The 19,766-nt window shown below is 39.5% G+C and overlaps 4 protein-coding genes across 4 annotated transcripts; all 4 read right to left on the bottom strand.

Moving 5' to 3' along the window:
* Positions 1-4,530: 4,530 nt before the first annotated feature.
* LOC307248398 (P2Y purinoceptor 12-like) lies at positions 4,531-7,369 on the bottom strand (the record flags this gene model as incomplete). The annotated part of the gene is given in 5 exon segments (XM_080024796.1): positions 4,531-4,980; positions 5,480-5,869; positions 5,952-6,156; positions 7,154-7,222; positions 7,224-7,369. Coding segments are annotated over 5 exon segments (1,260 nt in total).
* A 1,589-nt stretch (positions 7,370-8,958) lies between these two features.
* Positions 8,959-9,918, bottom strand: LOC307248397 (P2Y purinoceptor 13-like; the record flags this gene model as incomplete). The annotated part of the gene is made up of 1 exon (XM_080024795.1): positions 8,959-9,918. The coding sequence occupies one exon, from the start codon at positions 9,916-9,918 to the stop codon at positions 8,959-8,961; it is 960 nt and encodes a 319-aa protein (XP_079880921.1).
* Positions 9,919-12,948: 3,030 nt separating this feature from the next.
* On the bottom strand, positions 12,949-13,932 carry LOC307248396 (P2Y purinoceptor 13-like; the record flags this gene model as incomplete). The annotated part of the gene is made up of 1 exon (XM_080024794.1): positions 12,949-13,932. One exon carries the CDS (start codon positions 13,930-13,932, stop codon positions 12,949-12,951), a length of 984 nt encoding a protein of 327 aa, XP_079880920.1.
* Positions 13,933-16,407: 2,475 nt separating this feature from the next.
* Positions 16,408-18,975, bottom strand: LOC307271593 (P2Y purinoceptor 12-like). Its single transcript, XM_080054125.1, has 3 exons — positions 18,836-18,975; positions 18,237-18,497; positions 16,408-17,724 (listed from the first exon to the last, which is right to left on the bottom strand). Exons 2-3 carry the CDS (start codon positions 18,486-18,488, stop codon positions 16,867-16,869), a joined length of 1,110 nt encoding a protein of 369 aa, XP_079910251.1. The 5' UTR covers positions 18,489-18,497; positions 18,836-18,975; the 3' UTR covers positions 16,408-16,866.
* Positions 18,976-19,766: the final 791 nt, after the last annotated feature.

Here is a 19,766-nt window from a genome sequence, read left to right as displayed (position 1 = left end):
CCACACTGTATGTTACGCACCCATAAACAGAGTACTGTGAAGGAAAGGGTTTAGTTTCCACTCTCATGCGAAAGAAATTGGGCTCTGGGTATCCCTTTGCTTTTGGGGGAGTTATTTTACCCCCTAGTGGTCAAGTTAATTATTGCATATATGTAACAGTTGAGGTTACCTTTTGTACCTTTGCACATTTTCAAGTTCCAGCTCTGTTTGTGAGTACAGTTTAATATTAATTTATGTATATGTGATAATATGTACATCCCCCATTTGAACTGAAGGGCATGAGAAGGGTAAGGTAAACCTGAAAAAATTCACCCAGGGGTTTGAACAATGTGTCATAAAGAGATTCTTTTGACCTAAAGCTTAAGTCTATAAGCTCCACAAAGCTGCCTGTAAGCCATTTCTCTGGGGCGTCTCTCCACATGAAACCATTTATAAACTTCCACTGCTTGACATCATTGACATGTTGACTTGACAGGTTTCTCTGACATGCAAGCTTCTTTCATTTAGCCCTCTGCACGCATCCAGTTATATGAAGCCGTCAGCCCCCCCACCTCTGCTCTCTGCCCACTATATGGCACTTTTCTGTCCCCCAACCTGTGTCTTTGCATAGTGCCTGGCAACACTATCTCCAGGGTTTATTTAATTTCCATGAATGTCATTTAGAATTTCTCATAACTCACTATACTGCGGGGTCATCTGTCAGAGGGTTTAATCTGCAGGGTGACGAACGGTTCTTCCCCTGGCTGCGGTCGCCTGCTCCAGCCCTCTCAGTAGCTCGTTAATTTCCTGCCCAAATATCAGCTTCTTCCGTAGCCGACAGGGGGGTGGGATGAAGGAACATCATATTTCATTATTGCATTAATCAGACCCACATGGACACACGATTGTAAATCAGATTGGAAGCAACATTAAATCCTGCAGAACCAGTTTGTGAATGTGTCCTGAAACCAGTCTTTGAGTCTTGCGGTGTTGGAAAAAAATCGATATTTTTCCATTTCGATTTTATTTCCCTCCTCTTGTTCAATTAAAACAATATTAATGCAGTGACACCACTGCAACATTGTGAAAGGTGTCTTGCTATACTTGCAAATGCCTAGCTTACACCTTTGCTGGACATTGATTTGTTTAGCTTTCAGTGGTATCAAGCACCTTATCTCCAGCAGAGAGCAATATGTGTCTGCAGTTCTTGCCGGCCTAAGAAGTTCCTCAAATACTGAGCACTGCTAGTGGTAGATAAAAAGATGAGTGGAAATCGTCTTGTCTACTGTTAGATTCATGTTGTAACCCCCCCCCCCCCCCCCCCCCCCCAACCAAATTGCCCTTATATTAATGCTAGTATTAGCTCTGGTATTAAGATTTAAAAAGATGATAAAAGTTAAGCGCCATGCAGCTGTAGTATGCAAAATATACATTTTATGATTGGTTATATATACTTTACATAAGGTATAGCTAAAAGTGGTGACTATTGCACTCCTTATTGTCATCCTCATTTTGTTACCGTTCAGTCCCATGGTCACATTGTGCATGTGTCGTAATCATTTGAGAATAAATGTTCCCAGGATGTTCACCATTTGGCCAAAGCTGTGTGAAGGGAAAGTGCAGTCAGAGCGAGATTAGAGAGAAGGAAGTGGAAAATGACAGTATCCACAGTTAAGGAAACGTGCTGGATGACTAAGCAAACTGGGGCAGAAGTGATCGGTTAGAACTGTATCTATACTGTACTGTTCTGTAAGTTTGACTGTTAACACTGTACATCCAACAAATTTGAACCACCTTGCAATTGTTTTACTATTTCTACAACCCTTGTCATTAATATAAAATTCTATTTACACGTATATAAAACAAAACAAATGTAGAGTCTGTTATACAGGTCCTTCTCATATAATTAGCATATTGTGATAAAGTTGATTATTTTCCATAATGTAATGATAATAATTGAACTTTCATATATTTTAGATTCATTGCACACCAACTGAAATATTTCAGGTCTTTTGTTGTTTTAATACTGATGATTTTGGCATACACCTCATGAAAACCCCAAATTCCTATCTCAAAAAATTAGCATATCATGAAAAGGTACTCTAAACGAGCTCTTAACCTAATCATCTGAATCAACTAATTAACTCTACACCTGCAAAAGATTCCTGAGGCTTTTAAAAACTCCCAGCCTGGTTCATTACTCAAAACCGCAATCATGGGTAAGACTGCCGACCTGACTGCTGTCCAGAAGGCCATCCAGGGCTGTACGCTTATTTTTTTAGGTGGTAGCACTGGTGCTAGCAAGCAAAAATAATCAGTAGCACAAAAATAAATTCAGTAGCACACAAAGTATGATCGAAAACTTGCATAACCTTAACCCATGCATTTCGCTCTAATTACCTTTTGAGCATGTCATCTTGGTCTCATTTGAAATTCTCAATTAATATGATATCCTAGTGTGTGCAGTAATAATTGTAGAAAAATTAATAGGGGTGCACTGATTGCAATTTAGACAAAATAATCTAACCTGCCAATTGCAATTTTTTGCTGATTCAGAATAATTTCTCCCCATGAAATTAATATATATAGCTATATATTTTGTACATTTTTGGTAAATGTCTTTCTGTTAATTAAAACCAAACTTTAAAACATATAGCCTATTAAATAAATAAGTATACATATTGGTACAATTTAGGATAAGTTAAATAGGTTGTTGTGAATGTGTTGGGAGTAGTTCTTGAGTGGCTTATTTCAAACTTTGTTTTTAGACTACTGTTGACTTTTCTCTGCAGCTGAATGAGTTGCCTTTCTAGCTAGAGCACTGCAGGGCTGTGAAGCGCTAACTTCCTGTTCTTACCGGCTTCAAAATAAAAGTCAACTCACGTTTGGCTAGTAACAGGCTTTTAATGTGAAGGCGCACAGGAAATGTTCTGTTTGCACTCGCGCTAACTTAACTGCGGTAATCTCCTTCCGGTTATTACCGTTGATGAAGTGTATTACAAGCTGGAATCTCCGCACAAGTACCTGCCAAAGTGGAGGGTGGACTCAATAACTTACTTGCCTTAGACCGCATTTGGAGAGTGTTAATGTCGACTACTGTTGACTTTAGTGTTGCGCAGTGTTGTGCATCTCTCCTCTGTGTCTCAGACGGACAGCATCTGCTCATTAGCAAGCTGTCGCACTAGTGCTAGTGGACTTGTATTCATCATCGCACGTCATCAATTTCAGTAGCAAATGCGATCAAAACTGTCGCACTGTACAGCTCTGCCATCATTGACACCCTCAAGCAAGAGGGTAAGACACAGAAAGAAATTTCTGAGCGAATAGGCTGTTCCCAGAGTGCTGTATCAAGGCACCTCAGTGGGAAGTCTGTGGGAAGGAAAAAGTGTGGCAGAAAACGCTGCACAACCAGTAGAGGTGACCAGACCCTGAGGAGGATTGTGGAGAAGGGCCGATTCCAGACCTTGGGGGACCTGCGGAAGCAGTGGACTGAGTCTGGAGTAGAAACATCCAGAACCACCGTGCACAGGCGTGTGCAGGAAATGGGCTACAGGTGCCGCATTCCCCAGGTCAAGCCACTTTTGAACCAGAAACAGCGGCAGAAGCGCCTGACCTGGGCTACAGAGAAGCAGCACTGGACTGTTGCTCAGTGGTCCAGTACTTTTTTCGGATGAAAGCAAATTTTGCATGTCATTCGGAAATCAAGGTGCCAGAGTCTGGAGGAAGACTGGGGAGAAGGAAATGCCAAAATGCCTGAAGTCCAGTGTCAAGTACCCACAGTCAGTGATGGTCTGGGGTGCCATGTCAGCTGCTGGTGTTGGTCCACTGTGTTTTATCAAAGGCAGGGTCAATGCAGCTAGCTACCAGGAGATTTTGGAGCACTTCATGCTTCCATCTGCTGAAAAGCTTTATGGAGATGAAGATTTAATTTTTCAACAAGACCTGGCACCTGCTCACAGTGCCAAAACCACTGGTAAATGGTTTACTGACCATGGTATTACTGTGCTCAATTGGCCTGCCAACTCTCCTGACCTGAACCCCATAGAGAATCTGTGGGATATTGTGAAGAGGAAGTTGAGAGACACCAGACCCAACACTGTGGATGAGCTTAAGGCCGCTATCGAAGCATCCTGGGCCTCCATAACACCTCAGCAGTGCCACAGGCTGATTGCCTCCATGCCACGCCGCATTGAAGCAGTCATTTCTGCGAAAGGATTCCCGACCAAGTATTGAGTGCATATCTGAACATAATTATTTGAAGGTTGACTTTTTTGTATTAAAAACACTTTTTTTTTATTGGTCGGATGAAATATGCTAATTTTTTGAGATAGGGATTTTTGGTTTTTCTTTACTTTTTTGCCAAAATCATCAATATTAAAACAATAAAAGGCTTGAACTACTTCAGTTGTGTGTAATGAATCTAAAATATATGAAAGTCTAATGTTTATCAGTACATTACAGAAAATATTGAACTTTATCACAATATGCTAATTATATGAGAAGGACCTGTATTTGAGGTCCCATTGTCCAGCCTGCCACTGTGACATCCCATTATATGTTATTTTGGGCCATCTTTGACATCTCCAGTTGAGTAGATGTTGCTGTGGGAGAGTCCATGGCCCCTTGGTGGAGTGGCTTACGACAGAGTGCGGCTGTCAGTCTTTTCCTAAACACCCTACACAGGAACACGTAGATGAGCGGGTCCAGACATACATTAGTGGCCGACAGCCACAGGGTGGTTTCCTTGACAACGTAGATTGCGTTCTCTACCCAGCAGGGACTCGCCATGTTGCGGGTTTGGGTCAGCGTGTAGGGAACTCGTGTAAAGTGGAAGGGAGCGAAGCAGATGAAAAATACCCCGACCACCACAAAGACCTTTGCCTTGGTTCTGCGACTGGCTGCTTGTGATTTGCTCTTCGAGGCTTTGTATGACTCATACACTTTCTTGCTAATGAACGTGTAGCAAACCACCATCAGGGCCAGTGTGCCCCAGAAAACCACCTGAAAGTAAACACAAAAAAACATTAAGCACAGCAGTGAGCTCTTCTCACAAGCTCTTCTCGCAACAAGTGCTGTATTTCAAAGGTTCGTTGTAGTATCAACATTTTAATAACTCTGTAGTTTATTTCAATGTTCTGATATCACTGTGCATATATAAAATCAAAAAAAATAATTCAACATTTTGGCAAACTACTTTTTTTTAACTGCTGAGAGTTAGAGGCGAAGATGTATACCACCCATGTGGTACAGCAAATATTTAGGTTTTGCTAGTTAAAATTAACGTCAAGACTGAAAATAGTGGGGACAGCAGCTCATAACAAATTCAGGTGCTGATGGGCTGATTATGTTACATTTTGACAATGCAAGGTGAGCTATTTCAACCTATTTCCATTATATTTACCATACATATATTGTACAGAAAAGTGGTATTGATCTTTTCTTCTAACTCTCAGAGAAAAAGCACATTTCCCAAAAAACTTCGAACTACTCCTTTAGTTACCTGACAGAAGTAGTTGAAGCCTTCATGCCAGATCAGGCCGGCATTGCTCTTCATGGAGCTGCACTTCAGTTTGCCTCTAATGACCTTTGGTGGCTGGTCACTTAGAATAACGTTGGGTAGCGCTAGAGACAGCATCACCACCCAGACGGCTGCACTCAGCACCTGACCAACACGAACCCGCTGTAGGCCACTCATCCCAATGGGCCTGACTATCTTCAGGTAGCGGTCCAGGCTAATTAGGCCCAGCAAGAGGATACTGATATACATGGTGATGTAGAAGAGAACCGCAGAGTATCGGCAGTGGAAGGCGCGAAGTTGCCAGGAACCCACACCTGCATCACTCAAGACTCTCAGAGGGATGGTCAGGGTCATCAGCAAGTCAGCCACCACCTGTTAATGTAGGATTTTTTTTAAAAATTTCCCGCACTGTCTGGCAAAACAAATATTTTAAGCAAAGGTCCTCATGTCTTACCACATTTTTAAGAAAGACAACAAATGTAGAGGTGCTGGGGATGGTGAAGAAGATCCATGCAGCCAGGGAATTCAGTATCAGTGCTACTATAAATAGGATGCTGTATAGACAGGGGAAAACCACAGCGGTCACACTGGTATCCCGAACGCACTTGATGGAAGCGTTGGACAGGGTGTTGTTGTTCATCTTCTGATCTTCAGTGGACCTTCGGAGGAGTGAAAGAGAGTAGCGATGATAAAAGGGGAGGAAGATTTATACACAGAGGAAGCAAATTAAGGGACAGTTGAGATTTCTAAAAGCAAATCAATTATTTAAAGTGGTAACACTATGATGTTTTTTTTCCCCGCATGTAAACGTATGCAATTCAACCAGTTTGCCGGATCACACAGAAATTCCTCAGAAGAACTGTCGCTGACTTAATCCACATGATTCTCGTTTATTTTTTAAACATCAAATGAAGGCAACTTTCCGGAGCATTAAATACTTTATTTTGTATGAACATTGAATAGACTGAATACAGTGTAAGCACTCTGTTTCACCACGTTTAGATAAGCGGTCACTCAATACAATGCATGAGACATATTGTAGAGCTCAATGCGGCAACTACCTTTTGTCTTTGATCATTTTGAATTACCCTCGTCCCTGATAGTATGTCTCTCTTGTTATGTGCTGTCTTTACATTGGAATCCTTAACAGCTCAGAATAACATTGAGGCCGGAGTAGGTGCTATGGCAACCAAGTTATACAATACTCTTTAACATTGGTTCTGTTGTACTGTGTGTATAGTAATGGTAATTAGGTCTGTTACAAGTATTGTTTCACCAATTCTATCTGTGTGCCCAGATGAGACTGGTATTTTATCTAGAAGATGTATAATAATTAAGTCTTACCTTCGTATTGTATCCTTATCCTCTCCTGACTGCGGGGCATTAGAAGAATAATGAATAAAGCAATGAAAACATACACAGTATTTCAAAAACAAGTAGGAAGTGAAATACCTATTTCCCCTTTCTGCTTCTTACCAGCATAAATGAAATCAAAGGAAAGCCCTAACCTAAAAACCTCTTAGTGTTACTTAAGTTCTTTAAACAGAGGCTAAACCTAAAGAGGTTTTAGCATCTCTCTCTTTCTCAGTGTTTCTCCCTCGCTCTATCGTTAAGTGTGAGTGTGTGTGTGTGTGTGTGTGTGTTTGATGCTCTTACAATGGGTGGTCCCTGGAGCTACTGTGTGGCTGTCTTGTCACAATCCCAAGGAGTTTGCCAGTCTTCCTGCGGGTGAAAGACCCTTTCCGTCCTTGCTTCCTGTTCCAATTGTCTGCTGAGAGGCTTGTTCTGCTCCGTGCCAGTCCCCCTGCCTCCGCTAGCTTGCGTCAGTCTTGTGTAGCCTCTGACAGGCTGACATTGAAACCATAGACTCATTTCATGACCCACAACTATAAAGATCTCCTGCACCACACTGCACCGCCCCCGTCCTGCAACTTATCTGTCTGTCTTTTACCAGCACGAGACTAAGTAGCACGAACTAGAGGCCATAAAAAAAGTTGTGGTTTCCTTTAACTCCTTTACAAAGTTATTTAGCACAGTAGTTTTTTTTCCTACAAAGTGTATTTTCCCTTATTTTTATACACTACTAAGGCCACATACTCCCTGTTTTAGATAGAATATGTTGTCTATAACTATAAATGCTGCAGACTAAGTACAGTATATAAGTGACTGAAAAATTGCCCACCGCTCATATCCGATCAAGTTTTGCATTCGTAGAGGTTTGTGCTGTCTCTTGATAAAAATAGTGCTTGTTGAGAACAACACAACACGATTTCCTGTGTGGTTTTCCTTGGATCTGGGCCTGGAATTGTGACAGATGAGGGGGGAAAAGTAGCTGAGAAATGACATGCATGTGTTTTCTCCATGGACCCGCAAGTGAACTTTCACTTCTGTGATGATATGTTGTTGTTTTATCAGAATCTTTTTTACTCTATGCACGTAACACAGGGATATTTGCAGCCCACCAGTTAGTATTATGAAACCTCAACCTCATTTCAATTCTGAGCAGAATTGCCTCAATGTTGTATTTTACTTTATTATTTTTTTATCGATTACTACAATTTACAGATTTACAGCACACTTTATTTGTTTTACAGATGAAAACATTCCTTTTTATGCATTGACATCCTTAATTCTAGGCAGTCAGTAACTTCACACGTTAAATGCTGACTACTGTAGCATGCAGCAAAATGATAACATCGGCGGAAAGACACATCCGCTAAAACCTATTAATGACATGAGGCATTTTAACCATTACCACAAATAGACGATTACAGTGAGAAATGTAAATGTTAACTAGCTTTAAAGACCTACTTCACTGGTTGGAATATGAAGGTGTATTGAACTCGGAGATCCTATTTAGTATAAATGTGCAAAAAATTTTTTTTTAAATCGGATCATCTTAGCCTGAGAAAAGGCAGAAAGAGTGTTTTATGGTTTCACTGTCTAACCCTACAGTTTCCTTCTTGTGACATCACAGTAAGGGTTAGGATTAACAGGACAGCTGGGCCAAGGGAAGACTAAGGGAAGACTGAGGGAATAAAAACCTCATTCATTATATTATAATAGTTATTTTATAATGATAGAACACTGGTTCCTTTTAAGTGAAGTATTCCTTTAACTCAACTTGCTTTACATTGCAGCTTTATGTACAGTCTTTCTACTAAAACTCTATTTGCTTTCTGATTTTGCATTTGCAGAGCAACTATAAAAAATTTGCTTGTTGCCATTAAAAACAGCATTACATAATCCTCTTGTCTCATACTGTTTATCTCAACCATCCCTTTCTGTATTTCCTGTTGATGGTCTTCAAGCTGTTGAGAGTGACAATATTTAAAGTGACAGATCAACATGGAAGTTAGAGCGTTTTAAAAAGAGGAAGCATTTAAAACAAAATGTACAAGATCTTAGTAATCCAATCAATATCTACTTGGTGATGAGGTGTCTCCTATTCCCCGCTAAGTCTACTTGGAATGAGATTGAAAAACATTTTTCACCATGGACATCAGTTTTTCCATAAACTCCCTACAAAGAAAGACATATAGAAGTGGGTTCATGCAGATGTTTGTGGCGGCAAACCAGAGGCTCAGTCTCTTGGCAAACCTGATCTTTAAGTAAGAGCAGCCAGTGTGGGAAGGATCGTTGACTTGTTGAAACGTGTATGGAATCCTGACAATGTGGTACGGTCCGAATGACACAAAAAACACAATGACGACCAGAAAAACACGGAGTTTGACCTTCTGATTTCCCTGGTTGTTATTGCTGCCGGAGTTTCTAAAAGACTGGATGACCTTGTGTGTAATGCAAATATAACAAACTGCAATGACCACACTCACGAGCCAGAAAAAAGCGTTCAGGAAAATCACACTACTTTCATGGAATTCAAGTCCGGCCGGTCCTTTCAGATTCATACAAGAGCCTATCACTGTCATATTGGCCACTGATTTGTTAGTTAAAATCATATTTGGTAGAGCTGTGACCACAAACAGTATTACCCAGACCATCCCTGATATCAGCTTGCTAAAGGTCAGATTCCCAAACAACTTGCTGTTGGGTGTCATGATCTTGAAGAAACGATCGAGACTTATTAAGCCCAACAAAGCGATGCATGTGTACATTGTACTGTAGAAAACGGTGCTGAAGATACGGCATGAAAGTATGAACAACCTGTTGGACGCGCCCGGCAAGTCACTCGCAACTTTGAAAGGGATGATCAAGGCCAGAACAATGTCTGCAGCTACTAGGTTTCTCAGGTACACCATGAAGGTGGAGGTGGACTTGAGGTGCAGGGACACCCAGGCTGCCACACCGTTCAGCAGCAGCGCTACGGGGGACAATAAAAAGTAGAGGGCTGGGATGAAATAGGGGTCGTTAATGAAACCTCCACACTCCAAACTATTTTCAGATGTTTGGTTGGACGGCATCACTGCACCTGAGGAAAGGAACATATACAAATACATTTTAGTACCCACTATTCAAATTGATTCGAGACATCAACTTCATGTAGGTTATAAAGAATAGAATGCATTGTGTAAGCAGATTGTCCCTCTGAAAATCTGCCATTTTATTTGGACAGTTGGTGATCCTAACAGTGTCCTGAAGCCAGAGAAATCGTTCAACAGGAAATCATTTGTGTCTGTTGTGTTTTTTTTTCTTTTCTAGGATCAGTAGTGTGGCTTAATTTATTTCTCAACTCACTCTGCCGGTTAATGTCAAAGAGAGGATCCATCCGTTCATCCATCACCCGTCTCTTATCCGAGTCAGGGTTACAGGCTATGCAAAGCAGAGGGAGCAGAGGGTAGTTTATGATGTTTGTTCACAACATGCTCTGGTCTAAAATCTTTATATGATAATCTTCCTGCGTTTTTATTCAGTGGTATTTGTACTCCTTTGTCCCTATTTTTGTCAACCTTAATCATAAATGTAAATACATTTGAAGACACATTTAAAGTTAAGTGGAGCACGTAGGTTTCCTTTCAGCATGACTGTAGTAGACTACAATAATTATTTAAACCAATTAAACACCTCTACTCTAACACAATGCTCAAACTAAATATTTATTAACTCAAATCAAATATTTTCCTTCTGTGTTTAAGTACTATATAACTATCAGTAAACAATAGTTGACTTTATAGATAAAAAAATCTATATTTAAATCCATATTTATTCATTTAGACTTTTCACATTTATGTTATTTAAAAAAAAAAAAAATGTACAGCCTTATTGATGAGCATTTTAACTAGAGCAATTGTACATTTGGTCAAAACTATTAAACATGCAATGCTTTGTTTTTGGCACAGTGTACATTCTATTTCATTTGGAGATATTTTAAAGTAATTAGCTGATTGACTGATCCTACAATATGAACTAATGATAGGAATAAGACACATATTACTTACAGTTGATGACTGGACTCACTCTTCTCTGACACAAAGCTGCAAGCTGAACCGGAGTGGCAATGTACTGATATGGTAGGTGTCAGTTGATTTTCCTAGAAAACCACTCAACATTTCAGCTGCCACTCTTCACCACTATGTAAATGTTTCAATTGTTTTGTTTTGTTTTTTTTTTGTTTTTTTTCTTCTCTTCACCTGTTGTTGTGTATTTGATGTATTTGCATTGAATATTGTGTATGCATTGTTGTTTTTCCTTGGAATTTGTTTGAACTCGACGTCATTGAAAATGAGGGTCACCCCTCAATTGGTCTCTCGAGGATAAATAAAAGTTAAATGAAATGAAAATAGATTGGATGATTGGACGGGGTGAAGGGTTGGCTCAATGCTTCCTTTGGCCTGCACGTGAACCTTCAACATTAATATTCCTGTCTCCGCCTAAAGATGGAGTTGAACAAAGTATGTTTTTACAGACAAGAAACCTTTACCTGAACTCTCCTGAATACCTGATGCTAGCCATCAACATCCTCTGGGCCATTAGCATTACAAATGTTCCTAATATTAAATGTGCTATTAGCTCTGAGCATCATTATGAGGGCTCAATACACTTTGTTTCTTCCCCATTTACCATAATTGGGTTGTTCATTGCTGGCAGAGGAAAATAAACGTTCCCTTGCTATATATTGCAGCAACAACTGGTGATTATTTGATGAATAGTTGAGTTGAATAGTTTTTTTTCTTAAAACGTTCTCTTTTTGTTTTCTTAATTTGTTAGTTTGTTTATTTTTATTACTTGAGTGGCTTATTGATTGATTGATTTCACCAGTTCCTGCGAGAATTGCAAAGCTAATTCTGTAGCAACTGGCTCAGTGTGGCAACATGTGACCAAAGGTTGACTTCAGCTGTTACAGTAAAGCCAACCAAAACAGGCTACTCTGGAGCTTATTGTCTACCTAAAGAAAGTATTGTAGATGAAGATAAGGACAACACTCCAAATTGTATTGGTTTATTTAATTACGTTTTCGGGCCAGATGCCCTTTTTTCTTACCGTGCACTGGCAATCTACCTACTAAATGAAAGTGCAATAGCAAGAACATGTACTGTACAGTATAGGGCTTTCAGTAACAATGCATTGGTACTTTGTTTTAATTTATATTTTTTTTCCGCTGCTTAGCACTAGAATACAGTTTTGCACATATTGTATTACTAAGAGGGTAATTAAAGAAAAATGTAATCATTTAATGTGGCGTGAAAGACTAAAGAAATACATTTGAGTTAAATAAATTAATGTAATAGTGAAGCAATTAAAGTTGCATACAGGATTTATGAAAATTGCTTAAGGAAAATTTATGTTGCCATTTGTTCAAGCTATACCCTTGAAGTAATATTCCCTGTTTTTATTATTTTATAATGTTGCAGGAAATACAAACATAGTAATAATGATTGAGAGAATAACAATGAAGACAAGAAAGGCTGGGTTACATTATAATTCAAACAAACTGCCAAATCTTAGGAGTGTGTCCGTGGCCACTCAATCAGAGAACAACAAAACTATTAAGATGACTTCAAATTCAAATTATATATATTGGTCTCACAATAACACCACAATATGGGATTATAACATAGTGTTGAGTTATACAAACAACATTTGAAAGAATCCACGTACATATACATACAGTCTATCTACACACATGATTATAGTACACTATACATGCATGAAAGACACACATGATCACTGAAGTTTAACACAGACTATATGCGTTCAAAAGCTTGAACCCAGTGAACAATTGATTTGCGTATTTTTGCCATTAAATTTACTTTCACACTACTGTTTCTCTGATTGTACCATTAGTCTAAGTAGATGATAATCCTCACAAGGTCACTAGAGGGCAGTACATCATAAACATTTAAAGATAATAAATGACTGTAAGTCTACTAATGTTCTCTTGCTGCCCAAGTTATTCACATCAACAGTCTAATTCATGACTTATGACATAATAACATCATTTCTCTAATTTAAATATATTTCATTTCTTTACAACTACATCTCAAAGCTTCTTTCTACTGTGAAGTCTCCTCTCCCTCTGAATTAAAACCGAGATGGATTCCTCTAGCTTTCAACATGTCAACAAGTTTGTCCCTGTATTCCCTGCACAGGTAGATGTAGAGAAGAGGGTCCAGGCATGTGTTTGTGGTAGAGACCCACAGGGCTAATTTATGGGCTATTGCCACCCACGTTTGATTGCAGCCGTCAATGGCGTGGATTTCGTGAAGTGTGTATGGAATGCGGATAATGTGAAGAGGCACAAAACACACAAAAAACACAAAGAGGATCAAGAAGACTCGTAGTTTGGTCTTCTTCTTTCCCTGGCTGTTGTTGCTCCCGGAAGTTCTGAAGGACTGCAGGACTTTCAGGGTGATGCAGATGTAGCAGAACGAAATCAGTACGCTGACAAGCCAGAAGAGAACCTCCATGGACAGAACCACATACTTGTTAAGGGTCACACCAGCTGGACTTTTCAGGGACATACAGAAATCATGTGTAACATTCACAGGATTTCGATCAGTGAGAATGATCGTGGGGATAGCAGTACCGCCGAACAACACCAACCAAACCAAGGCTGACATTACAAGACTGAAGACCACGTTTTGTCCCAACAACTTTCCAAATGGTCTAACAATTTTGAAGAAGCGGTCGAGGCTGATGAGACCCATTAAAGAAATACTTGTGTACAAACAGCAGTAGAAAATCACAGAAGAGAAGCGGCAGTCGAACGCCCTTAACTCTACTGCCATTCCAGGTAACATGGCAGCAGCCACTGGCGGTAGGGTCAGTGTCATGAGCAGGTCGGAAACCACCAGGTTTTTCAGATACACTATGAAGGTAGAGGTGGAGCGGAGGTTCAAAGACACCCACGCTGCCACCCCATTTAGCAGTAGCGCGATGGGGAACAAGATGAAGTAAAAGCACGAGACAGCCACGTTTAAGGTCACATGGCCGACTCGATCACAATTAGAGGAGAAATGTGCAGTGGTGTTGGCCATCGCAAAATCTGTAATAAAAATAATACAGACATCAAATATAAACTCAAGAAGTTTCAGTTCGCTTTCTAAGTCTTAACTTGTTTACATCTGCAAACAATTGAGTAGTTATGTAGGCCTTGAACACTGGACCCGCATGCACATCTTTTGATTTTGATGAATATTTCTTGACTTTATTGAACAGGTTTAGAATTGAAACAAGGAAATTTGATCATTTGCTAACTTTATTGACGTAAGAACAACATTAGAGTAAGTGATTAAGCTTAGCTGAGTTTTACTGGAACTAAAACCATGGAGCTACAACTGCTTTAAATGTGTCCTGTTTGGCCAATTTGACCTGGTTTGCATTTGTCATTATTCTAATAAGGCTTTTGTTTCTGTTTTGAATGCTCACCCGGAGCTTTTGAATGCATTCTGGATGCGAAACCTGATACTTTTACTTTTGAAACTAGAAGACGGAAGTTTTGCACTTGTTGGATCAGTTTCTCATGACAAAAGAGACATACGCTGTAGTATAACACAAATGATCCACCAATATTAAGGTACTGGTAATGAGTCAAAGTCCCTTCTGCAGCAAAATAGTTGCTTCAACTATTTAAATATGTGTCTTCTTTGGAGTTCTGATAACTAAGTGTTATCAGTTAGAGTATTTACCTCACCAGTGTATTTAATATAAACTTTGTGCACATGCTGGGTTCATTTGTGCAGTTAAATTTAGATTGATATTAAGCGTGTACTGTTTAGAGAATAGGTTTCAACAGTAATAACTACCTGGTGTAACAGTGGCAAAACAAGAAGCATTCATTGTTTGATGTTATTAAATCTGAGTTTGAAACCTAAATGAAAACTTAATAAAATATACATTTAGTCTTAGCATGATACAGTTTTGCCTGCATTATATTTTTACCCTCAAATTTGGGTAAATTTAAGCTATTCCTCACCTGCTACAGAAAGATCGCAATTTACTTGGGCTTTGAGTAGGTTCACTAACAAGACCCAATTATAGTTTCTCAGCCATGGACCTGGATCAGGTGGATGGTGGTGGATTCTGCGATTCTGGAGAATGCTTGTTGCCAAAATAACCTTTTTGGCAAAATCTGGGAATATTTCCTCATGATCTGCTACTTGTTCATACTGTGTGTGCTGAAAACAAAGAAATCCAGTATTAATACACAGCCAAGGCTAGGTAAACTGGTATGTAAACAAAGGGGGCCCACCATAGCTAGCAACATGCCAGTTTACAGGCTGTGTATTAACACTGGGCTGTGTATTAACATGGGCATTTTTTTCAGCTTTTAAAGCAGTTGTAGCTAGAACTTTGTAGCCAGAATGTCTGATACCACCTTTTAGGTAGGGTTGGCTTCTTCAATCACCTATCAGAACAAAAATAAAGTTGCAAAACAAAACATTGTTTTTTTTCACTCACCAGATGGTTATGTCCTTCACTCCACACTGTGTCGCCCGATAGTTTAACACCTTCACAAGATGAATGACCAAAGTGTTTGCGGCTATTCAAGATGCAAATTCCTAAGGAGAAAGCTGCTGTGTGGGGTGGGAGTATTCAAATAGTTTACGTTGTGGTGCTAAACCATGTGTTTCCAGGCAACACTTGTCCAAACATTTGAAATTTATAATTTATAAATACAATTTCATTTTCTGTGTTATAGTTGGCCTGTGGTTGTTCAGTGGCAGTGTGTTGTAATCGTTATCTCTTTTTTTACTTTTGGGTTGCATTCCACAGTACTGTAGATTGAGGAACTTGACAATCGCGAGCTCAATTTTTTTCATTAATATTATGTTAGATTACAGGACATTATTATTACATTATTCATCTCCAAGAGATATATCTTCAATGATAACATTTTAATAGTTGGGAAGTGTAGTTTTTTTCTCCCATGCAAGACGATATTGCTAAGTGTGTCTTTGTGTATTGTGGCTAAGAGAGCCTTGATTGGCAATGTGAAAAAGCACAAATATGGCACAAACCATAGAAACAACAAGCAATAAATACATTTATTTACTTCCTTCATTATTGTTTCATTATGTATGTCTGGGTTCCTTGTGCGCCCAAATCTTTTGATTGGGTGGTTATAACAGAAACCAATAACAGAACAAAAAGCCTTGTCATTTGGAAAACCCCACATATTCTGCCCTTGAGTACTTTCCTACTCCTTACATATGTTATTACATATTTAGATAGATGAGGATCATTGTTCACAGTAAAACTGAACAAGAATTAATCCCAACTGTATGCAGTCACAACATTTTGAAACACTTACCTGCTACATGGTTTGATTGTCCTAAATAATCAGTCAAGATTACACACCTAAAAATTGACGCCTCCATGCACATTTAACAGGAAAAGATAAGTTTTTGTGTTTTATTGACGGGAGATTATTTGTAAGACTAGAAATTATTTTCTTTTTTATTAAAAAAGACTATAGAGGAATGCTTTGTATGACCTTAATATGAGATTTATTTTCAGTGTTAATGAATGCTTCACATTTTTTATTTTCAGGATTAGTGGGTATGGGGACATAGAAGAGGATTACATGTCAATGTCAGATCCTCTGGTTCCACACAAGTAAGTAAAAATCAGCAATGTATTAATGTGTATAGCTTTTTAAACTTATTTTACAGACAATTCTGTTGTTGACTGTTGTCCACAGCCATTAAAAAAATAAGTTGATTCATTTAACTTGATTTTTAAAGGCATGCTATTATAATCATTTTTTAATAATAATGAACAGAAACAATGTATCTCCTTCTCTGTGACAGACCACAGTCCCAGTCAAAATGTTGATTACTTAAAAAATGATAGGAAATAGAATAACAACTGTATCATCAATTGCTGCTACACAACGTGATCTGGCTACAGAGTGTACACATACAGATATCTTTTTTAGAAAACTCTTGAATATATGTCCAGCAGTGGTCTTATGTACAGACAGAGGAGTCTCCCAGACGGGTGCTGCCCGTGTCAGCGTCTGACCCTCTACCTATTAGCCGGCTACAGGTACCGGGAGGCAGCTTCAGGGTCTTGAATAGAGTTGTCCTGAAGGCCTTACAGAGAAAGAAGTAGATGAGAGGGTCCAGCAGAGAGTTTAAAGATGTGAGGAAGAGTGTGCTTTCCTTCAGCTGAAAGAAGAAGAGTTTGAGTTGACAGTCAAAGAGAACCCCCCGGGTCTGGCTCATGGTGTACGGCACACGGGCAAAGTGAAACGGCACGAAGCACACAAAGAACACTGCTAGAACCAGGAAGACATTTGCATTCATTTTCCTTTTGGCCTTTTGACCTGATTTCCGAGTTGTTGTCGTCGCCCCGCTCGGTTCCTGACATACGGTACCGCCACCAGTGCCCTGGGACTTGGTACGGGAGTAGGATCTGTACAGCTCTTTGGTGATCAGCGTGTAGCATACGATCACGGTCACCAGGTTGCTCCAGAAGATAACTTGACACACGTGATTTACCACCTCGTGCCAGTGCAGCCCGGCCCGCGTCTTCAGGTCACTGCACTTGAAGTATGGAGTGGTCGGGGTCTTTCGCGTCAGGATAACATTGGGCAGACAGATCGCCAGCAAAAAGGTCCAGATGGCTCCCGAAAGGAGTTTGCGACGGAACAAGCGGGCCGCGTTAGTCCTCCTGAAGGGCCTGAGGGTCTTTCGGCAGCGATCGATGCTGATGAGGCCGAAGAAGAGGATGCTGATGTACATGGTGAGGTAGAAGAGCACCGAGGACACTCGACACACGAATATCCGCAGCCCAGTGGAAGCCATGTTGGAGTCTGACAACACCTGCAAGAAAGATAGTGCTTTTAGTCTTTTACTCAAAACAGTACACGTTCACTTTTAGGTGAACCATTTTTTTTTTCGACCTACATAGACCGTAAAGTATTTGTTTTCTTGGCTGCTGGCTATTTTGACCGCAAATAATTTCTTACTGAGGATGACTAATTTCTTACTGAGTATTGCTGATACTGAGAAAGCCCTGTCTTTTACATAATGCCAATTAACATAAGTAACTTAAAATTTGTATTAATGAGTAATTAACATGTATAACTGCTCACTCGACTCTTTATTACAAAGCAAGAAACATGTGACCCTTTACTGATGGCTTGAATATAGAGATGACTTGCTGGCATAAGAGATTTTCACAACCTAGCAACCAAAACATTGTTCGTATAAATGACTGTAGACAAATTTATTGGAAATGCATCTATAAAAAAAATTAAAAATCCATTAGCACACACAACTCATTAACTCTTTTTTGAAGTGTGCCTAATAAGTAAATACTTGTTCAACCAAACCTTGAAAGGGAACGTGAAGGTCATGATAACATCGGCAACCACGATATTCTTCAGGTATATAATGAAGTGGGACTTTGAAGGGATGCGAAAAAACACCCACACTGCCATGCTGTTAAGGGACAACCCCATCAGGAAGAGAAAGGAGTAGAGAACGGGAAACACCACCGTCTTCAAAGCGTTGTCACGGGAACAAGTGCTGTTGGTGTGGTTTAGATTGCCGGGGACCAGTGGGAAAGCTGTATTTCTCTCCATGAGTGTTGTCTAAAAATATAAGCATTCAATTAATTTGGATGCTTACATACTAGTATTACTTTTTTTCACCAAAGAAGGGAGTCCATCGTATGTCACATGCAGTTTACAGAAAGTGGACAAAATAACATGGAAACCCGTAAACATAGAACAATAGAAAAGCCTTGCAAATGTTCAGAAATTTTGTTCGGTTTGCCTTGTGGCACTACAAAAACATTCCTAATGACAGTATTTATAGTTCTTACATTTATTGTATTTTTGTTTTTCATGTCTTTATGTAAAGTGTCTTTAGCAAAGTCTGTAAGTATATTCTGCACATCTACCCCAAAGTTTTTTTTTCTTAAACTTACCTGTTGTGTGTTCTGATATGTGTCAGCGGAGTGTCATCCAGGTCCCAGTCCAGTTCTTATTCCGTTTCTTGGTCCCTATACTTTAACTCTATTCTGTCCAAATGCGCTCTGACACTGACCACATCCTCTTCTGTTTTCACACATTTTTCAGTGTGAGAAACAAGTATGTGTGTGTGTAGGTTTGGTGATACATACACCCAGGGGTGTAGCACCAAATTCTGGGCCCCTAAACAAAAAGTCCTGATGGGCCCCCTGAAAGGCGGTCTTACAATACACATGGCTCTCTGAGCCAGACAACTCCACAATATTTAATTTGATGAATGACCAAATTATTACTTTTACCAGTGTTTCCCCCATAATATGTCTTAGTCAATGTGGTCACTGGCCAGGGTCACAGGAGGCGCGGCGCGGCAAAATTTTGGGGGTATTTTGCTCAAAGATGCCAATGCGCACTATAGAAATAAACAACTGTTTATTTGAATACAGTTGTGCAATTTTGTTTGCTATGTGCAGGTAAAATTTTACAGACAGTACAAAACACAATTAAAGAAAACTTCTACTGTTTTGGTGCAATACTATGCAGACACACTAAATACAAATAATAGACCATACACTTGTGTATGCACATCAAGTGCAAATTCAACTTTTTAAAGTTCCTTTATTGATTGGGGGGCTGTGATTATTGTGGACAATAGGCCTACTGTGATGCGATAGCCTATAATTAATTAATGGTTATTATTAGCCTACTTGCTTGATTTATTTTTAAAGACAGGTCGTTTGGAACATGTCTTTCCCAATTTAAAACATAAAAATAAAGCAGCATTGAAAATTCAGAAAATAAATCTTGTTGGCCTACATTAGCATGCTGTTCTACAAATAACTCAATAGTTGAAATAATAAATACATTGGCCCTCATTTATCAACCTTGCGT

Source organism: Ammodytes marinus (genome assembly GCF_949987685.1).
Source record: "Ammodytes marinus genome assembly, chromosome: 3".
NCBI classification, from domain to species: domain Eukaryota; kingdom Metazoa; phylum Chordata; class Actinopteri; order Uranoscopiformes; family Ammodytidae; genus Ammodytes; species Ammodytes marinus.
This window is presented reverse-complemented; position numbering and strand designations above follow the sequence as displayed.

Excerpts from the sequence above, each read along its gene's own strand:
- LOC307271593 (XM_080054125.1), bottom strand. The coding sequence starts at position 18,488 with ATGGAGAGAAATACAGCTTTCCCACTGGTCCCCGGCAATCTAAACCAC. Across the intron at positions 17,725-18,236 it reads CCTTCACGTTCCCTTTCAAG|GTGTTGTCAGACTCCAACAT; the intron begins GTTTGGTTGAAC and ends TCTTTCTTGCAG.